Source organism: Periplaneta americana, chromosome 10, assembly GCF_040183065.1.
Source record: "Periplaneta americana isolate PAMFEO1 chromosome 10, P.americana_PAMFEO1_priV1, whole genome shotgun sequence".
Classification (NCBI taxonomy): Eukaryota; Metazoa; Arthropoda; class Insecta; order Blattodea; family Blattidae; genus Periplaneta; species Periplaneta americana.
The window spans coordinates 83,395,406-83,409,845 of NC_091126.1; the positions used below are offsets into that span (position 1 = coordinate 83,395,406).

A 14,440-nucleotide genomic window follows, 5' to 3' on the forward strand; every position below is an offset into this window, starting at 1 on the left:
GGTTGAATGGATGGATGCCAGTACATTGAAACCCTTTCTTTACTAAGTCCATGCGGCATATCCGTGAAAATGCAATGTTGACCAGTTCTGAGACTTCATAGACCGTAATTTTGGAGAAAGGATTTCTGCGCATCCATTCAGCGCAAGCTTCATTGTAGGCGTTCTTGAAAGGCTTCATAACTGTTCTATCTAATGGTTGAAGCCTGTGCGTCGTATGCGGAGGAAGACTCAACATGTGCACATTGCTGTTTCGAGCATACAGGATGGCATTGAGCTCCTTATGGCTGCTATGACCGTCTAAAATTAAGAGCACAGGGTCTTCTCTGGTAGGATGGACACGTTTCACAAATTCCACAAACCACTTCATGAAACTGTCCGCATTTATCCATCCCGTCTCATGAGCTACAGAAAGACTACCAGATGGTGCATTTATCATCAGGCGGTTGTTCATACGTTGCCTAGGAAACACAAAAAGTGGTGGCAGGAACTGGTCCCCGGATCCGTTGACGCAGAGAAGCACAGTTATTGTACGTCCCCTCTCTCCAGACGTTAATTTGCCTACTTGTTTCTTACCTTTCACGGACAATACTTTTGTATCGTTTATGTGAACGCAGGATATTCCAGTCTCGTCCGCATTAAAAATTCTGTTTGCCGGAAAGTGGAATTGATTTTGCAGATCTCCCAACTTGTCGAAAAATCTTGAAACTTGAGGCTTGTTGAATCCAACCGCTCTTTGTGAGCTGGTAGATTCAGCTGTTCGCAGTGATAAATTAGGATGTATTTTTAGAAAATTATAGTAGAAATCTTTCCCAGCACGCTTTTTTTCCTTATTGAATCGATGCGGGATTCTAAGAGTCTCAGCGAAGTCGAAAGCCAGTTTGAGAAACTCTTTCTTAGTCAGTGGCATCATGCGATTATCTAAATCTATTATGTGCTTTACAAATTCCTCTTCATAATTTTCGGAAAAGGTAGGTTTAAACCTCCCCATATCTGCACAAACTTTTACGTCACTTCCTGATCTCACCATCAGAACTCTGTCGCCTAGAGAACTTTTAGGGACAGAAAATGATACTGCGGCTTGCCTGATTGTCATTTTTCCACTCAGCACATTCTGTAAAGTCCCCTTCATGTTTTCTTCTCCCCATTTTCCGCGTTTCTTTTCCATTGTCGTGGACACTAATTATAGATTGGTAATCTGATAATCTGTAAAAGATAAAACATAAAGGGTCTTACGTGATTTATTTGAATTTAATTTATAATTTTAGTTTTAATAATGGTTGTTCATTTTGCTTCAATTTAATTTGTTTGTTTTAATTAACAGGCCCAATTATTCAATTGACAACAGTATGCGTTTTAAAAATCGTCCTGTACTAGAGATTTGTGTTTTAAACATTGTCCGATACTAGACGACACGTTCTGTCCGATACTACCCGATTTATACCGTCATTATATTGACACTCAAAGTTAAACTATATAATAATTTTTAATTGTAAGTAATACACAAATGTATTATTTAAGAGTAACTTTACACTGCATTTAAGACATATTGTATCAATACTTACAGTGCGAGAAAGATAGACCACCAAACTTAAGTCGATGCACAGAAACTAAACCACGCAAACACAAAATGGCATCTGCGAAGTGTACTCGTCGAGCGAATGCTTCCAACTGAAAGCAGTGTTCAGAGGCCGCATAGAGAAACGTAACCATGCCAATGTGGTGTTACCATCTGATGGCTTATGGGAGAAACATCACTGTCCGATATTAGCCGACGTCCGCTACTACCCGACTCTCCCCTAACTGTTTCCCAAAGTGGTTTCGGAAAATATGGATTCAGAAAAAAGTACAATAAAAAACGAATGTTAGGAGTAATGATTTCGGAAAAACGATTTACCGTAGAAAAAATAGTGTGGAGCAGTGTTATTCTTCATGATAGATGTATTATACATGTGCCATAATATGTCAAAAGCTGATTGTAAATTCAATTTGTTCTCAGGGTGACTGACGACATTCTTGCCATGGCCCGGCCTAGCACCGAACTCATCAAAAACAAGAACATCATTGGACAGTTCAAAAGGTAAGTCTTCACTGGCTTGCACATACATTAGTGTGAATCATTTAGCATAGAAACAAAATACAAGTTCCGTAATATTGCAAAACATTTGTCTAATTTCGGTGGTAAAATAGGAAATCATGTTCGACTGAGGTAATACGATGAAACGAGAATTTGTAACAATGTAGGCCCTATAGTTGGCAATATATCAGGCAAAGCTTTATCACTACAAGCCATGGATTATAATGCTGCGAAGAGCCTGGATGCCTTTTCGTTGTAAACATGCTTTCTTACTGTAAGACAATACAGTCTAGTCGTATACAGTCACGAAGCTAAATAGGTAGGGAATATGCATCCATAGATAGTTGTTAACCACTACGATCGCTACTATCGCCTCATCACAGAAAATGCGAAATAGTACCGGCACAATCTATTGTTCCTAGTACCCTCAACAACTCAAGCTTCGTGACTGTATATACTACACTGTGGTAGGGTGGAGAAACTAAACTAAAGATATTTAGAAGGCAGATATTTTTCATTCTATGCATGTTTTACGCCAGTGGTGACAAACTCAGCTGCTCTTACAAAGTAGTGTGTGCATTCACTTACACTCACGAGAAAAAAAAAGAGAATTGTTGGCATTGCAAGCATTGGGACGATCTGCTCTCGCACACTGTTTTATACTGTAATTCATAAACTGCTACATTACGTAACCTTGCGTCAAATGAATTGTGCGCAAATGTGTAACAAATTGCTTTTATCTGTCTAAATTCACAATGTCCCAAAAATTTAACATATTTACGTCAAAATTATCACTTTATTTCAAAGAAATAACAATGACACGACAAATTTTCCACCTTTATAATGATAACCTCCTTTGGGGTAAGAAAAACGTAACTGTAATCTGACCTGGATAAGGTTTTAATCGGAATTCTGTTGTATTGTAAATGGTCACTATACACTATTTCAACAATTTTGCTCTAACGCGTTTTGACTGTTACCTAGTTCATAGAAATACCTATATTATATATACAGGGTGATTCACGGGAATTTATCGTCCCTTTCGGAGCTTATTTCCGAAGAAATTCTGAGCAAGAAATGCCATATAAACATTTGTCCTAATCTCAATGTTTTCAGAGTTGTACTAACTTGAAGTTGTTTGTAAAATACCATTATTTTCGAGCCTTAAGTGTAAAATAATATTACAGATAAAGAATGAACTATTCAGAAGTATCATTTCTTCAATTAGCTAGTATTTTGAAACTAAAAATGTGTTGTGAATTCCATGGTTGCTCCGTACAGATTTTTTTTTTTTCGATTTTTAACTACAAAATTACATTTTCTTACGCATTTATCACATTGTATACAAAATTGCCACCCTTATAAATTATTTAAGACTGTACATTAGGATGGATAACTGAACTGTAAAGAATCAAGTGTCTAAAGTCGTATGATTTGTAACAATTTTTTTTGTTAAGTGCGTAAGAATGATGTCATTTTTAGTTAAAAATTGAAAAATAGAATCTGTGCAAAACAATCAACAACACATTTTTAGCTTCAGAACACTAGCCGATTAAAGAAATGACACTTCTGAATAGTTCATTCTCTATTTGTAATATTTTTTACTCTTAAAACTGAAAAAAAAGGTATTTTACTAACAACTTCAAATTAATGCAACTTTGAAAATATTGAAATTAGGACAAATGTTTGTATGGCATTTTTTGCTCAGAATGTCTTCGGAAATAAGCTCTGTAATTGACGGTAAATCCTCGTGAATCATCCTGTATTTGTAAATATAGGTACTTATACTACTCCATTGTCTATGATTCTTAATAGGAAAATCTCACACAGAAGTTTGATGATATTTTTTCATATATGAGTGAAAACACACTTAAAAGTCGACCTGGTTGGCGAGTTGGTATAGCGCTGGCCTTCTATGCCCAAGGTTGCGGGTTCGATCCCGGGCCAGATCGACGGCATTTAAGTGTGCTTAAATGCGACAGGCTCATGTCAGTAGATTTACTGGCATGTAAAAGAACTCCTGCGGGACAAAATTCCGGCACATCCGGCGACGCTGATATAACCTCTGCAGTTGCGAACGTCGTTAAATAAAACATAACATTTATAACACACTTAAAATATAGTAAGGTTGAAAGAAATCAGGAAAGGTCTTTGACGTATATATATATTTCTTTCAGATCATAGATACAGATATAAAGAATGAGGTCATAAAAAATAAATATAGATGAGAAATCTTAACTACCAATCGTTCTTTGACGAATATAAATACATCTTGCAATAGCCACTCAGCGCACTACAGGAAACTATCTCTGTTGTTTCGCTTTCAAAACCTATACAAAAAATATATAAATTCTTTATTTCCTTCAGAGAAAAATGAGTTCATGAGAATGTATAATGAGGGTCACATAAGAACAGTTCCTAAACAGCAAATATTGCCGTCTTGTCGGTGTTTCCAACTGTTACCAGATATCACACGATCCTACGTACTAAATGACTTATGGTATTTACTTACCGTACTTTATGTTGGAAGGTTATTCTAAATAATTCAATATTTATAACATATTTTCGTAGGCAAACTATACGAGAAAGGGATCAACATGTCAAGTATTTTGTCTGGCAATACGAAATTCATTGGTTCGACTAAACAATTGACTCACGAGACCTAACCTAAAAATGTATTTTGTTTCACCACATGAAATTACTAGTACTAACTCCGAAAACTTACCTGACTATAGTCTTCAATTACAACCACAACGCAACACATAAAATAACTATTATGAATTAATAATAATACTAATATTAATTAATTATTAGTATGTTCAAATTTCACTAGCTTCCAGTAACCGGCTCAGAAATCTAGTACAATTTTAATTTCATGGAACTCCAGTACCGACAAATATTGTCGATATTTGTCTCAGGTGCCAACATACCAGTTACAAAATCACTATTATTTGTTGTATTTGTCAGTATTGAAATTCGAAACGAAGTTGGCAAAAGAAAATCCAACCTGCAAACTAGAAAATCACCACAATCCACTAGCATATGAAGTAATGGGGGAAAAATGGTTAGGTTTCACCCTTAGGGTATAAAGTAAGCTGACCCGGACTATAGTGCGAAATGAGGTGCTTCATATAGATTAAATTGTAATGCAGTAAACACATCGTTTTATCTTTTAAAATATGGAATACATTCAATTATTTTCAGATGGGCATAATTCCCCTTGAAATCTTTGTCCGGAATTACATTAGTAATGACTATTCCATTAATTTGTCCTCTTTCATTACTTATTTACAAGTACAATGCAATAAAGAATAGGTTTAAATGATGATATACCGTAGTTTCCCCTAACTATGGTCCACATTTGTCACATTTTTCTTTGCATATTCAGTAGTATACTTCCAGATTAAGTGAAATTTTGGCTTCCGACTCTTGTAAGTTTACATTAAATAAATATTGGCATATGTGTTTGAAATCATTTAATTACAAGTGTTAAAAATAATAAGCATTGGTATATAGTTATATTCTGAGTTGCCCAACTATGGTCCACTCATATATTCATGCTTGAAAGAATGAATGGACTATAGCTGGAGCTGTAATTATTCGTAAATCAATACATTGAGTTTCTAATTTAAGGGTAGAAACATAATCTAGCACAGAAATATTAAAAATAAATGAAAAGTACATGGATTCTTTTTATTAGTACACATTACATAAACACTCAATAAACAAGTGAAATCTGAAAGTCATTTTTCTGCAAAAATGAACTACACTCACTGGCAAAAAAAAAAAAAAAAAAAAAAAACCGGGCCACCTAAATTTATCAATTTTTTATGAGGTGAGAATCAGAAAATCCTTTATGAAATGAAGAAAACATTGCTTCCCAGAAAAAAAAAACTTATTCATTATCATTTGCGCTATTATTTTCAACGCCAAACAATGGATATAATTAAAAGGTGTAAAAATTTACAAATTATATCAATTTTCTTCCAAATGATTTTGTGGCCACCCAGATGTTGGTAACAGCGGGTATTGCCTCCCCGTGACTGTATGACTGTTACCATTCGCCTATTCAACCCTTCGATCAGATTCTGGATGCCAGTCTGGTCGATTCTATTCCATTCTTTACTTAGAACATTTCGGAGCTGCTGTAAGTTGCTGTGAGGAGTTAGACGACTTCTAACTCGCTTCCCTAGCATGTCCCACACATGTTCAATAGGGTTTATATTAGGACTTCTTGCTGGCCATGCCATCCTATTCAATCCAACGTCCTGAAGGAACTCATCCACGATTCTTGTAGCATAAGGGCAAGCATTGTCATGCATTAACAGGAACTTTCCACCAATAAGTGGGGCATATGGTACCACATGTTAAATTAGACCTTCGATGTATCTTGGAGCAGTCAAAGCACCTCCATTAATGAAAACAAGTTCTGTGTGAGCTTCATACGAAATGCCACCCCATACCATTACTGATCCACCTTGGAAACTGACACGTGAACTGAAGGTACATGAAGAATAACGTTCTCCTCCTCTTCTCCACACTCTTTCACGTCCATCTGTAAACTAAATTTCGATTCATCTGTGAAGAGAACTCGTCGCCACTCCCTCAGGTTCCAATTAGCATGATTGTGAGCAAAACGTAATCGTTCAACATGATGTTGCTGGAGCAATTCTGGGCCTTTATCTGGTCTTCTGGAATGAGCCCACATTCATCCAGACGTCCTCTTACAATTCTCTCACTCACGTTAACTTGTCTTATTTTCTGGAAGGCTCTTCTGGTCTCAATAGCTGTGGAATGGCGATCTCTTAATGTGTTTAGGACAAGAAAATCGTCGTCACGAGCCGAAGTTACTCGTTTTCTTCCTGAACCGGGTCCCCTGGAATAACCTCCTGTCTCTCTAAAGCGAGGTACACTCGTTGTACGGTCGATCGAGGAATCCCAAGAACTGCAGCCACATAACGCTTGACTATTTCCACCTTCTATCAATGCAACCACTTTTGCTGAATCGGTAGGACTTAGTGATATTTGTATACAATGAAGTACTTCAATTCTGCCTCAAAAGAGCTTACCAGTCTGTAGACATTTTCAGCTTAGCTCGAAATGAGTCACACAATATTACAAGAAGAACGAATCTTCTTTTCAGATCATTGTTGGCTATTATGTATTCAGTATTACATTGTTACGTATCACAAAATAAATGAATAACTAAATGAACCTCAGCACACCTACAATTATTTAAAAAATCCTACAATTTTGAAAAAATTTAAAGAAAATGTAGTTGGCCCGGTTTTTTTGCAGGTGAGTACATATTAAAGAATAAAAGTACGGTATCAAAATAAACTAACACATTCTTAGCAAAATATTATGCAAATGAATTCACTGCTAATGTTTATTTATCGTACTGAGAACTACATTCATTAGGCTTATTTCGATCCTTTGAATCTCCACTTCTCTTGTAATTCTGAACTTGAAAACAGATCTCTCTTTTTCGAGACGCATTTGGGGTCTTCAATTTGTGTTATTATGTTTTCCTTTCTATATAATAAAATGTCTTCCATTTCTCGCCACCTCAGTAATTGCCGCTTCTTACTATACATGAAACAACAGCTCCATTGTTCTTCACTTCCAAAACTTTCCCTGGCCACAATTCCTCCTCATAAGTAACTACCATATAACTATGTGCCTTTAGCATTAATTTAACAGATTTCGTCGTCTTTTCCATATCTGACTCACTGTCTGTAAATATGGAGAGAACACCGGAAACATCATAATCTGTATCCAATTCAATTTCATCGCTCTCATAGTCACTTACAGGGACGGTTGTTTTCCTTCTACCCTGAAGTTTTCGTTTTACCGGACCATCATTCGTGTAGTACCATTGATGCTGGAACAGCCTGTTTCTTTGTTTACTTGACTATAATGGTAAATGATGTTTTAGAATATACTGGGATACCGTATTTGCAGAAGTAAATAATCACATTGATCACATTTTATTGAAACAAATATTTCAAAATGAAATACAACTATGGTCCACGAAAAATTGTGGTACATAGTTGAGGACTGACTTCTAGCCTTGAGGTTAAACATTTTTAACGCAGAGTCCTTAACCTCTGCCAGTGTAATTATTACGTCAAAGTAAATACTATACAGCCAGGTTTAATTGTACAAAGAATCATATATCTATAACGTACCAGTTCTACAGAGGAGAGCTTAATAAAACAATCACAAACTGAATGATTTCATGTCTTCACACATTCAATAGAACGATACACACTGACCTTGTTAAGCATCCATATCATTGCCACGTGTAATGGTAGATAGAAGCATCTATGGGGAACATAATTCCATCACAGTGGCGCCTTAAATGGCAAACACCGAACTCTTTGGGGACTAAGTAGTACATAATGCGTTTTGGACCATAGTTGAGTGCCTGGACCATACTTATGGGAAATTACGGTAACTCTTTAGTTAGTTTCATTTACCTCTACACATCTGTTTTAAACTACAACACAATAGCGATTTACTCGAAATTTTATTTAACGGTTTTCCTCGGATAATTTTATGACGTAGAATTAATTGAAATATGAAGTGTTAATAAATGTATCAAGGGAAAAATATTTATTCATATAAATTAATATTCTACGTAGTAGTTCCCTCTTTTCGATCTAAATTCGCGTGATTTTAGCGACGCATTAATAATTTTTATAAATAATCATATTTCAACCAGAGAATTGCAGAAAATTTTCAATTATAATTACTAAAATTGGAAATACCTACATACGGTATAGAAGGATTTGCTGTATCAAGAGAAAGGACAAAAACAGCAAACTCAAAACAAATTTCTAGATATGAGGGTACTCTTTATTTCCTTGAACATATCACAATTTACTTCTTGAAATATGGACATATTTTTCACTTTCTGAAAATGAAAACATGAAGAAATAATGAAAAGAAAAATAACAAAATAAACTACGAGAGAAACATGAAAAAAAGAAAAGCAAAAAATTGACAAAATCCGAAAAAAAAAATGTAATGCCAAAATCAAGGAACAGACAAGAAAGGAGATAGAAAAAGAGTAAAATGGAAGAAGTAAAAGTAAAGTGAAAGACTGGAGGAAAGGAAAGATGAAGAATGTGGAAATAATAGTTACAAATGTGGGAAAAGAAAATTCCGGATTAAAAAGAAAGTAGAAAAGTGTATCAAGAAGAAGTTGTAAAAATTAAGAACGATATTAAGGTAAAGATAAAGAAGGAAGAGAATTTGAAATGGAAAATGCAAAAAAGGAGTAATAGAAATAAAATTGGGACGCAAGAGAAAATTGAAGAAAAGAAGAAAGAGGAACATTTTAGTGGAAAAGCGAGTGAATTGCAGTAATGCAAGAAGAAAGAGAAAATGGAATAAAAATTGGGGCGAAAAATAAGAAAAAGAAAAGGTATGAGGGAAAATAGAGAATTAAAAAACCAAGAAAAAGTGAAACACGGAAGAAAGAATAGAAAGTAAGTAGAAGAAATTGAATTAATAGAAATAGTGATAGAGGCCTACAAGTTAAAGAAGATTTAAGAAGGAATGAAGAACAATGGAAAAAGGAAGAAAAATGTAATTGAAAATTAAGGAGAGATTGAAAACTTGAAAAACAGAAGGAAAATAATAGTAACTAGGTGAGAAGGAAGAGTAAGGGAACGGAAAAATATGGAAAAAATGAAGTAATAATGAAAGATAAGGAAATTAAGAAGAGGAATAATAAAAGTTACATAAAAGAAGAAGAAAGGCACATGAAAATGAAAGGAAAAGAAGCAAGAAAGGAAGGAAAACATTTATAACTGGAAGAAGAAAGTAGACTAGAAAAAAATAGATAATTATACGAATTTTTGAAGTTGAAAGAAGTTTGGACATAAATAATAATATCTGTGTAACTATTCTGGCTGCTTCATTTATAATTTCAGGTATTTTCTGTTGAATTGGCACATATTTTATTTGAATAATATCCTCTTTATGGATACATTCGTAAATAGATTTAAATATGTTAAAACTCATAGACTTTTAATGCCTATGTCAGATTCTGTTGGTAATATGTTATTCCTAATTAATATTTCTACGCTGTTGTGTACGTTAAAATAAGAAATAAACCTGTGCAGTAAGTATATTATGTAAAGATAACTTGTAAGTTGACTAACCTTCGCTTTCAGAGGAAAACTTCGAATCCACATGAACGCTCCAAGTGTGTTGGAATTTATTTGGATATGTAATGCTCTGAAAATACATGTAATTTGTAATCAGAAACGGCGATAAATTATTTCTGTGTACTTCTACTTACCCTTCAATAAATCCAAGAGTTCCGTTAGATAATTTAATATCCATTTAGAAGGTGTGTAGATTGAATTTTATTCATTGCTGGTAATGAGAAAAAGGATATTTCTTACTTTTCGTTCTCCTATTCTTCCCTTCGTTCTCCTATTATTCCCTTCGTTCTCCTAGTATTCCCTTCGTTCTCCTATTATTCCCTTCGTTCTCCTAGTATTCCCTTCGTTCTCCTATTATTCCCTTCGTTCTCCTGTTATTCCCTTCGTTCTCCTATTATTCCCTTCGTTCTCCTATTATTCCCTTCGATCTTCTATTATTCCCTTTGTTTTCCTAGTATTCCCTTCGTTCTCCTATTATTCCCTTCGTTCTCCTATTATTCCCTTCGTTCTCCTATTATTCCCTTCGTTCTCCTATTATTCCCTTCGTTCTCCTATTATTCCCTTCGTTCTCCTATTATTCCCTTCGTTCTCCTAGTATTCCCTTCGTTCTCCTAATATTCCCTTCGTTCTCCTATTATTCCTTTCGTTCTCGTATTATTCCCTTCGTTCTCCTAATATTCCCTTCGTTCTCCTATTATTCCCTTCGTTCTCCTATTATTCCCTTCGTTCTCCTATTATTCCCTTCGTTCTCCTAGTATTCCCTTCGTTCTCCTATTATTACCTTCGTTCTCCTATTATTCCCTTCGTTCTCCTGTTATTCCCTTCGTTCTCCTATTATTCCCTTCGTTCTCCTATTATTCCCTTCGTTCTTCTATTATTCCCTTTGTTTTCCTAGTATTCCCTTCGTTCTCCTATTATGCCCTTCGTTCTCCTATTATTCCCTTCGTTCTCCTATTATTCCCTTCGTTCTCCTAATATTCCCTTCGTTCTCCTATTATTCCCTTCGTTTCCTAATATTCCCTTCGTTCTCCTATTATTCCCTTCGTTCTCCTATTATTCCTTTCGTTCTCCTATTATTCCCTTCGTTCTCCTATTATTCCCTTCGTTCTCCTAGTATTCCCTTCGTTCTCGTAGTATTCCCTTCATTCTTCTAGTATTACCTCCGTTCCCCTAGTATTCCCTTCGTTCTCCTAGTATTTCCTTCGTCCTCTTTTATTCCCTTCGTCTTCCTTGTATTCCCTTCGTCCTCCTTTTATTCCCTTCGTCCTCCTTGTATTCTCAACTTTTCCTTGTATATCTCTTGTTCTTCTTGTAATGGCTTGTTCTCCTTGTGTTGGCATTGTTCTCCTTGTGTTGGCATTGTTCTCCTTGCGTTGGCCTTGTTCTGCGTGTGTTGGCCTTGTTCTCCTTGAGTTGGCCTTGTTCTCCTTGTGTTGGCCTTGTTCTCCTTGTGTTGGCCTTGTTCTCCTTGTGTTGGCCTTGTTCTCCTTGAGTTTGCCTTGTTCTCCTTGAGTTGGCCTTGTTCTCCTTGAGTTGGCCTTGTTCTCCTTGAGTTGGTCTTGTTCTCCTTGAGTTGGACTTGTTCTCCTTGAGTTGACCTTGTTCTCCTTGTGTTGGCATTGTTCTCCTTGTGTTGGCCATGTTCTTCTTGAGTTGGCCTTGTTCTCCTTGAGTTGGCCTTGTTCTGCGTGTGTTGGCCTTGTTCTCCTTGAGTTGGCCTTGTTCTCCTTGAGTTGGCCTTGTTCTCTTGTGTTGGCCTTGTTCTGCGCGTGTTGGCCTTGTTCTCCTTGCGTTGGCCTTGTTCTGCGTGTGTTGGCCTTGTTCTCCTTGACTTGGCCTTGTTCTGCGTGTGTTGGCCTTGTTCTCCTTGAGTTGGCCTTGTTCTCCTTGAGTTGGCCTTTTCTCCTTGTGTTGGCCTTGTTCTCCTTGTGTTGGCCTTGTTCTCCTTGTGTTGGCCTTGTTCTCCTTGAGTTGGCCTTGTTCTGCGTGTGTTGGCCTTGTTCTCCTTGTGTTGGCCTTGTTCTCCTTGTGTTGGCCTTGTTCTCCTTGAGTTGGCCTTGTTCTCCTTGATTTGGCCTTGTTCTCCTTAAGTTGGCCTTGTTCTCCTTGAGTTGGCCTTGTTCTCCTTGAGTTGGCCTTGTTCTCCTTAAGTTGGCCTTGTTCTCCTTGAGTTGGCCTTGTTCTGCGTGTGTTGGCCTTGTTCTCCTTGAGTTGGCCTTGTTCTCCGTGTGTTGGCCTTGTTCTCCGTGTGTTGGCCTTGTTCTCCGTGTGTTGGCCTTGTTCTCCTTGTGTTAGCCTTGTTCTCCTTGAGTTGGCCTTGTTCTCCTTGAGTTGGCCTTGTTCTGCGTGTGTTGGTCTTGTTCTCCTTGAATTTGCCTTGTTCTCCTTGTGTTGGCCTTTTCTCCTTGGGTTGACTGTTTCTCCTTGCATTAGCCTTTCCTTCTTATGTTGCTCTTGCTCTCCTTATGTTGCCCTTGCTCTCCTTGTGTTGCCTTGCTCTCGTTATATTGTCTTTGTTTTCCTTGTGATCTTCTTTTCCCCTCTTTTGTCATAGTTCTCTTTGTTTTACCCTTTTTTTTCTATTGCCCCTCTTCTTTTGTGTTGCTTTTGCTTCTTTTTGTTGTTCCTGTTCTCCTTGTGTTGCTCTTGTTCTCCTTGTGTTGCCCCTGTTCTGCTTGTGTTCCCCTTTTTCCCCATGTTTTGCCCTTTTTTTCTCTTTTTTTGCCCTTGTTCTTGTGTTGCCCCTAATATTTTTTGTTTGCTTTGTTCTCCTTATGTTGCCCCTGTTCTCCTTGTATTGTCCTTGTTCTCCTTGTGTTACCTTTGTTCTCCTAGTCTTTTCGTTCTCCTTGTGTTGTCTTCATTCTCCTTGTCTTCCACTTGTTCTCCTTATTTTGCTATTATTCTACTTGTGTGTTCCTTGTTTTCCTTATCTTCCTCTTCTTCGCCTTCTTAACTTTTCTCCCACTTTTTCTCTCTTTCTCCTATTTTTTCTCCTTTTGTCCCTCTTGCTTCCCTCGTCTCCTTGTATTTCCCTTGTTCCCCTTCTCTTTCCCTTTTTCTCCTTGTTTTTCACTTGTTATACTTGTGTTTCCCTCTTCCACTTTGTCTTTATCTTATTCTCCTTGTCTTTCCCCTTATCCCCTTGCGTGTCCCTACTACCACTTGTCTTCACCTTCTTGCCTTTCCTTTGATCTCCTTGTCTTTCCCTTGATCTTCTTGTCTATCCCTTGTTCCTCTTATTTTTCCATTGTTTCCCTTGTCTTTCACTTGTTCTCCCTGTCTTTCCCTTGTTATACTTATCTTTCCCTTCCTATACCTGTCATTCCATTTTTCTCCTTATCTTTTCTTTTTCTCCTTGTCTTTTCTTCTCGTTGTGTTTCCCTTCTTCTCCTTGTCCCCTTTTTTCTCCTTGTCTTCGCCTTGTTCTATTTATTTCCCCTTGTTCTCCTCGTCTTACCTTTTGTCTGCTGATCTTCTCCTTGTTCTTCTTGTATTTCCCTTGTTCTCTTTGTATTCCTCTTGTTCTCCATAATATATTGAGAACTTGTTCTTGTATTATCCCTGTCCTTTTATCTTCCACTTGTCCTCGTTGTTTCCCTTGTTATCCTCTCATTCTTTTGGTTTTCCTTGTCTTTCACTTGTTCTCCTTGTGTCTCCCTTGTTCTGCTTGTCTTTCCATTGCTGTCCTCCTTGCGTCCCCCTTCTTTCCCTTGTTCTCCTCCTTTTCTCATGGTTTCATTTTTCGTACTCTCTACATGTAGTTTTACGTAAAGTTATGCATCATAGTACATTTTGCATCTGTCGATTTTTTCGATTCCACGCCACTTTCCGCTTAAATCACCTTATAGTTGGGAAAAACGTTGCAAAAATCCCAATCAGGTTAACAGTCCAAGCGAGATTGCTCAGGCCAGAGCGCAACCTCGTATATCGCGTAGAGCTACCTGACCTACGCCTGTGGCTCTCTTCCGATTATATCCCGTCGTTTCCATGAGAAGGACGCTAAAGATAGATATTTGGAATTGTAATGGAGGAATGAAGTACTAGTGTATGCAACCCATTGACCCTACGATCAAGAAGAATTGCCGCACTTTCAGGCGTTCTAATCGCTTCCGTAATAATTACGGGTATGTATATCCGTGGGAGACTTGCTGTTAACAGCTTCAGTTTTTCACGCCATGCTATC

At 37.0% G+C, this 14,440-nt stretch overlaps 1 protein-coding gene across 1 annotated transcript in view; it reads left to right on the plus strand.

The window, feature by feature from the left end:
• The window catches only part of LOC138707838 (protein tyrosine phosphatase domain-containing protein 1-like), a 436,109-nt gene that overhangs the window by 196,939 nt on the left and 224,730 nt on the right, over positions 1 to 14,440 (plus strand). The window contains exon 3 of the mRNA XM_069837814.1: positions 1,997 to 2,077. Coding sequence (XP_069693915.1) covers positions 1,997 to 2,077 — 81 coding nt within the window. The remainder of the gene's footprint in view (positions 1 to 1,996; positions 2,078 to 14,440) is intronic.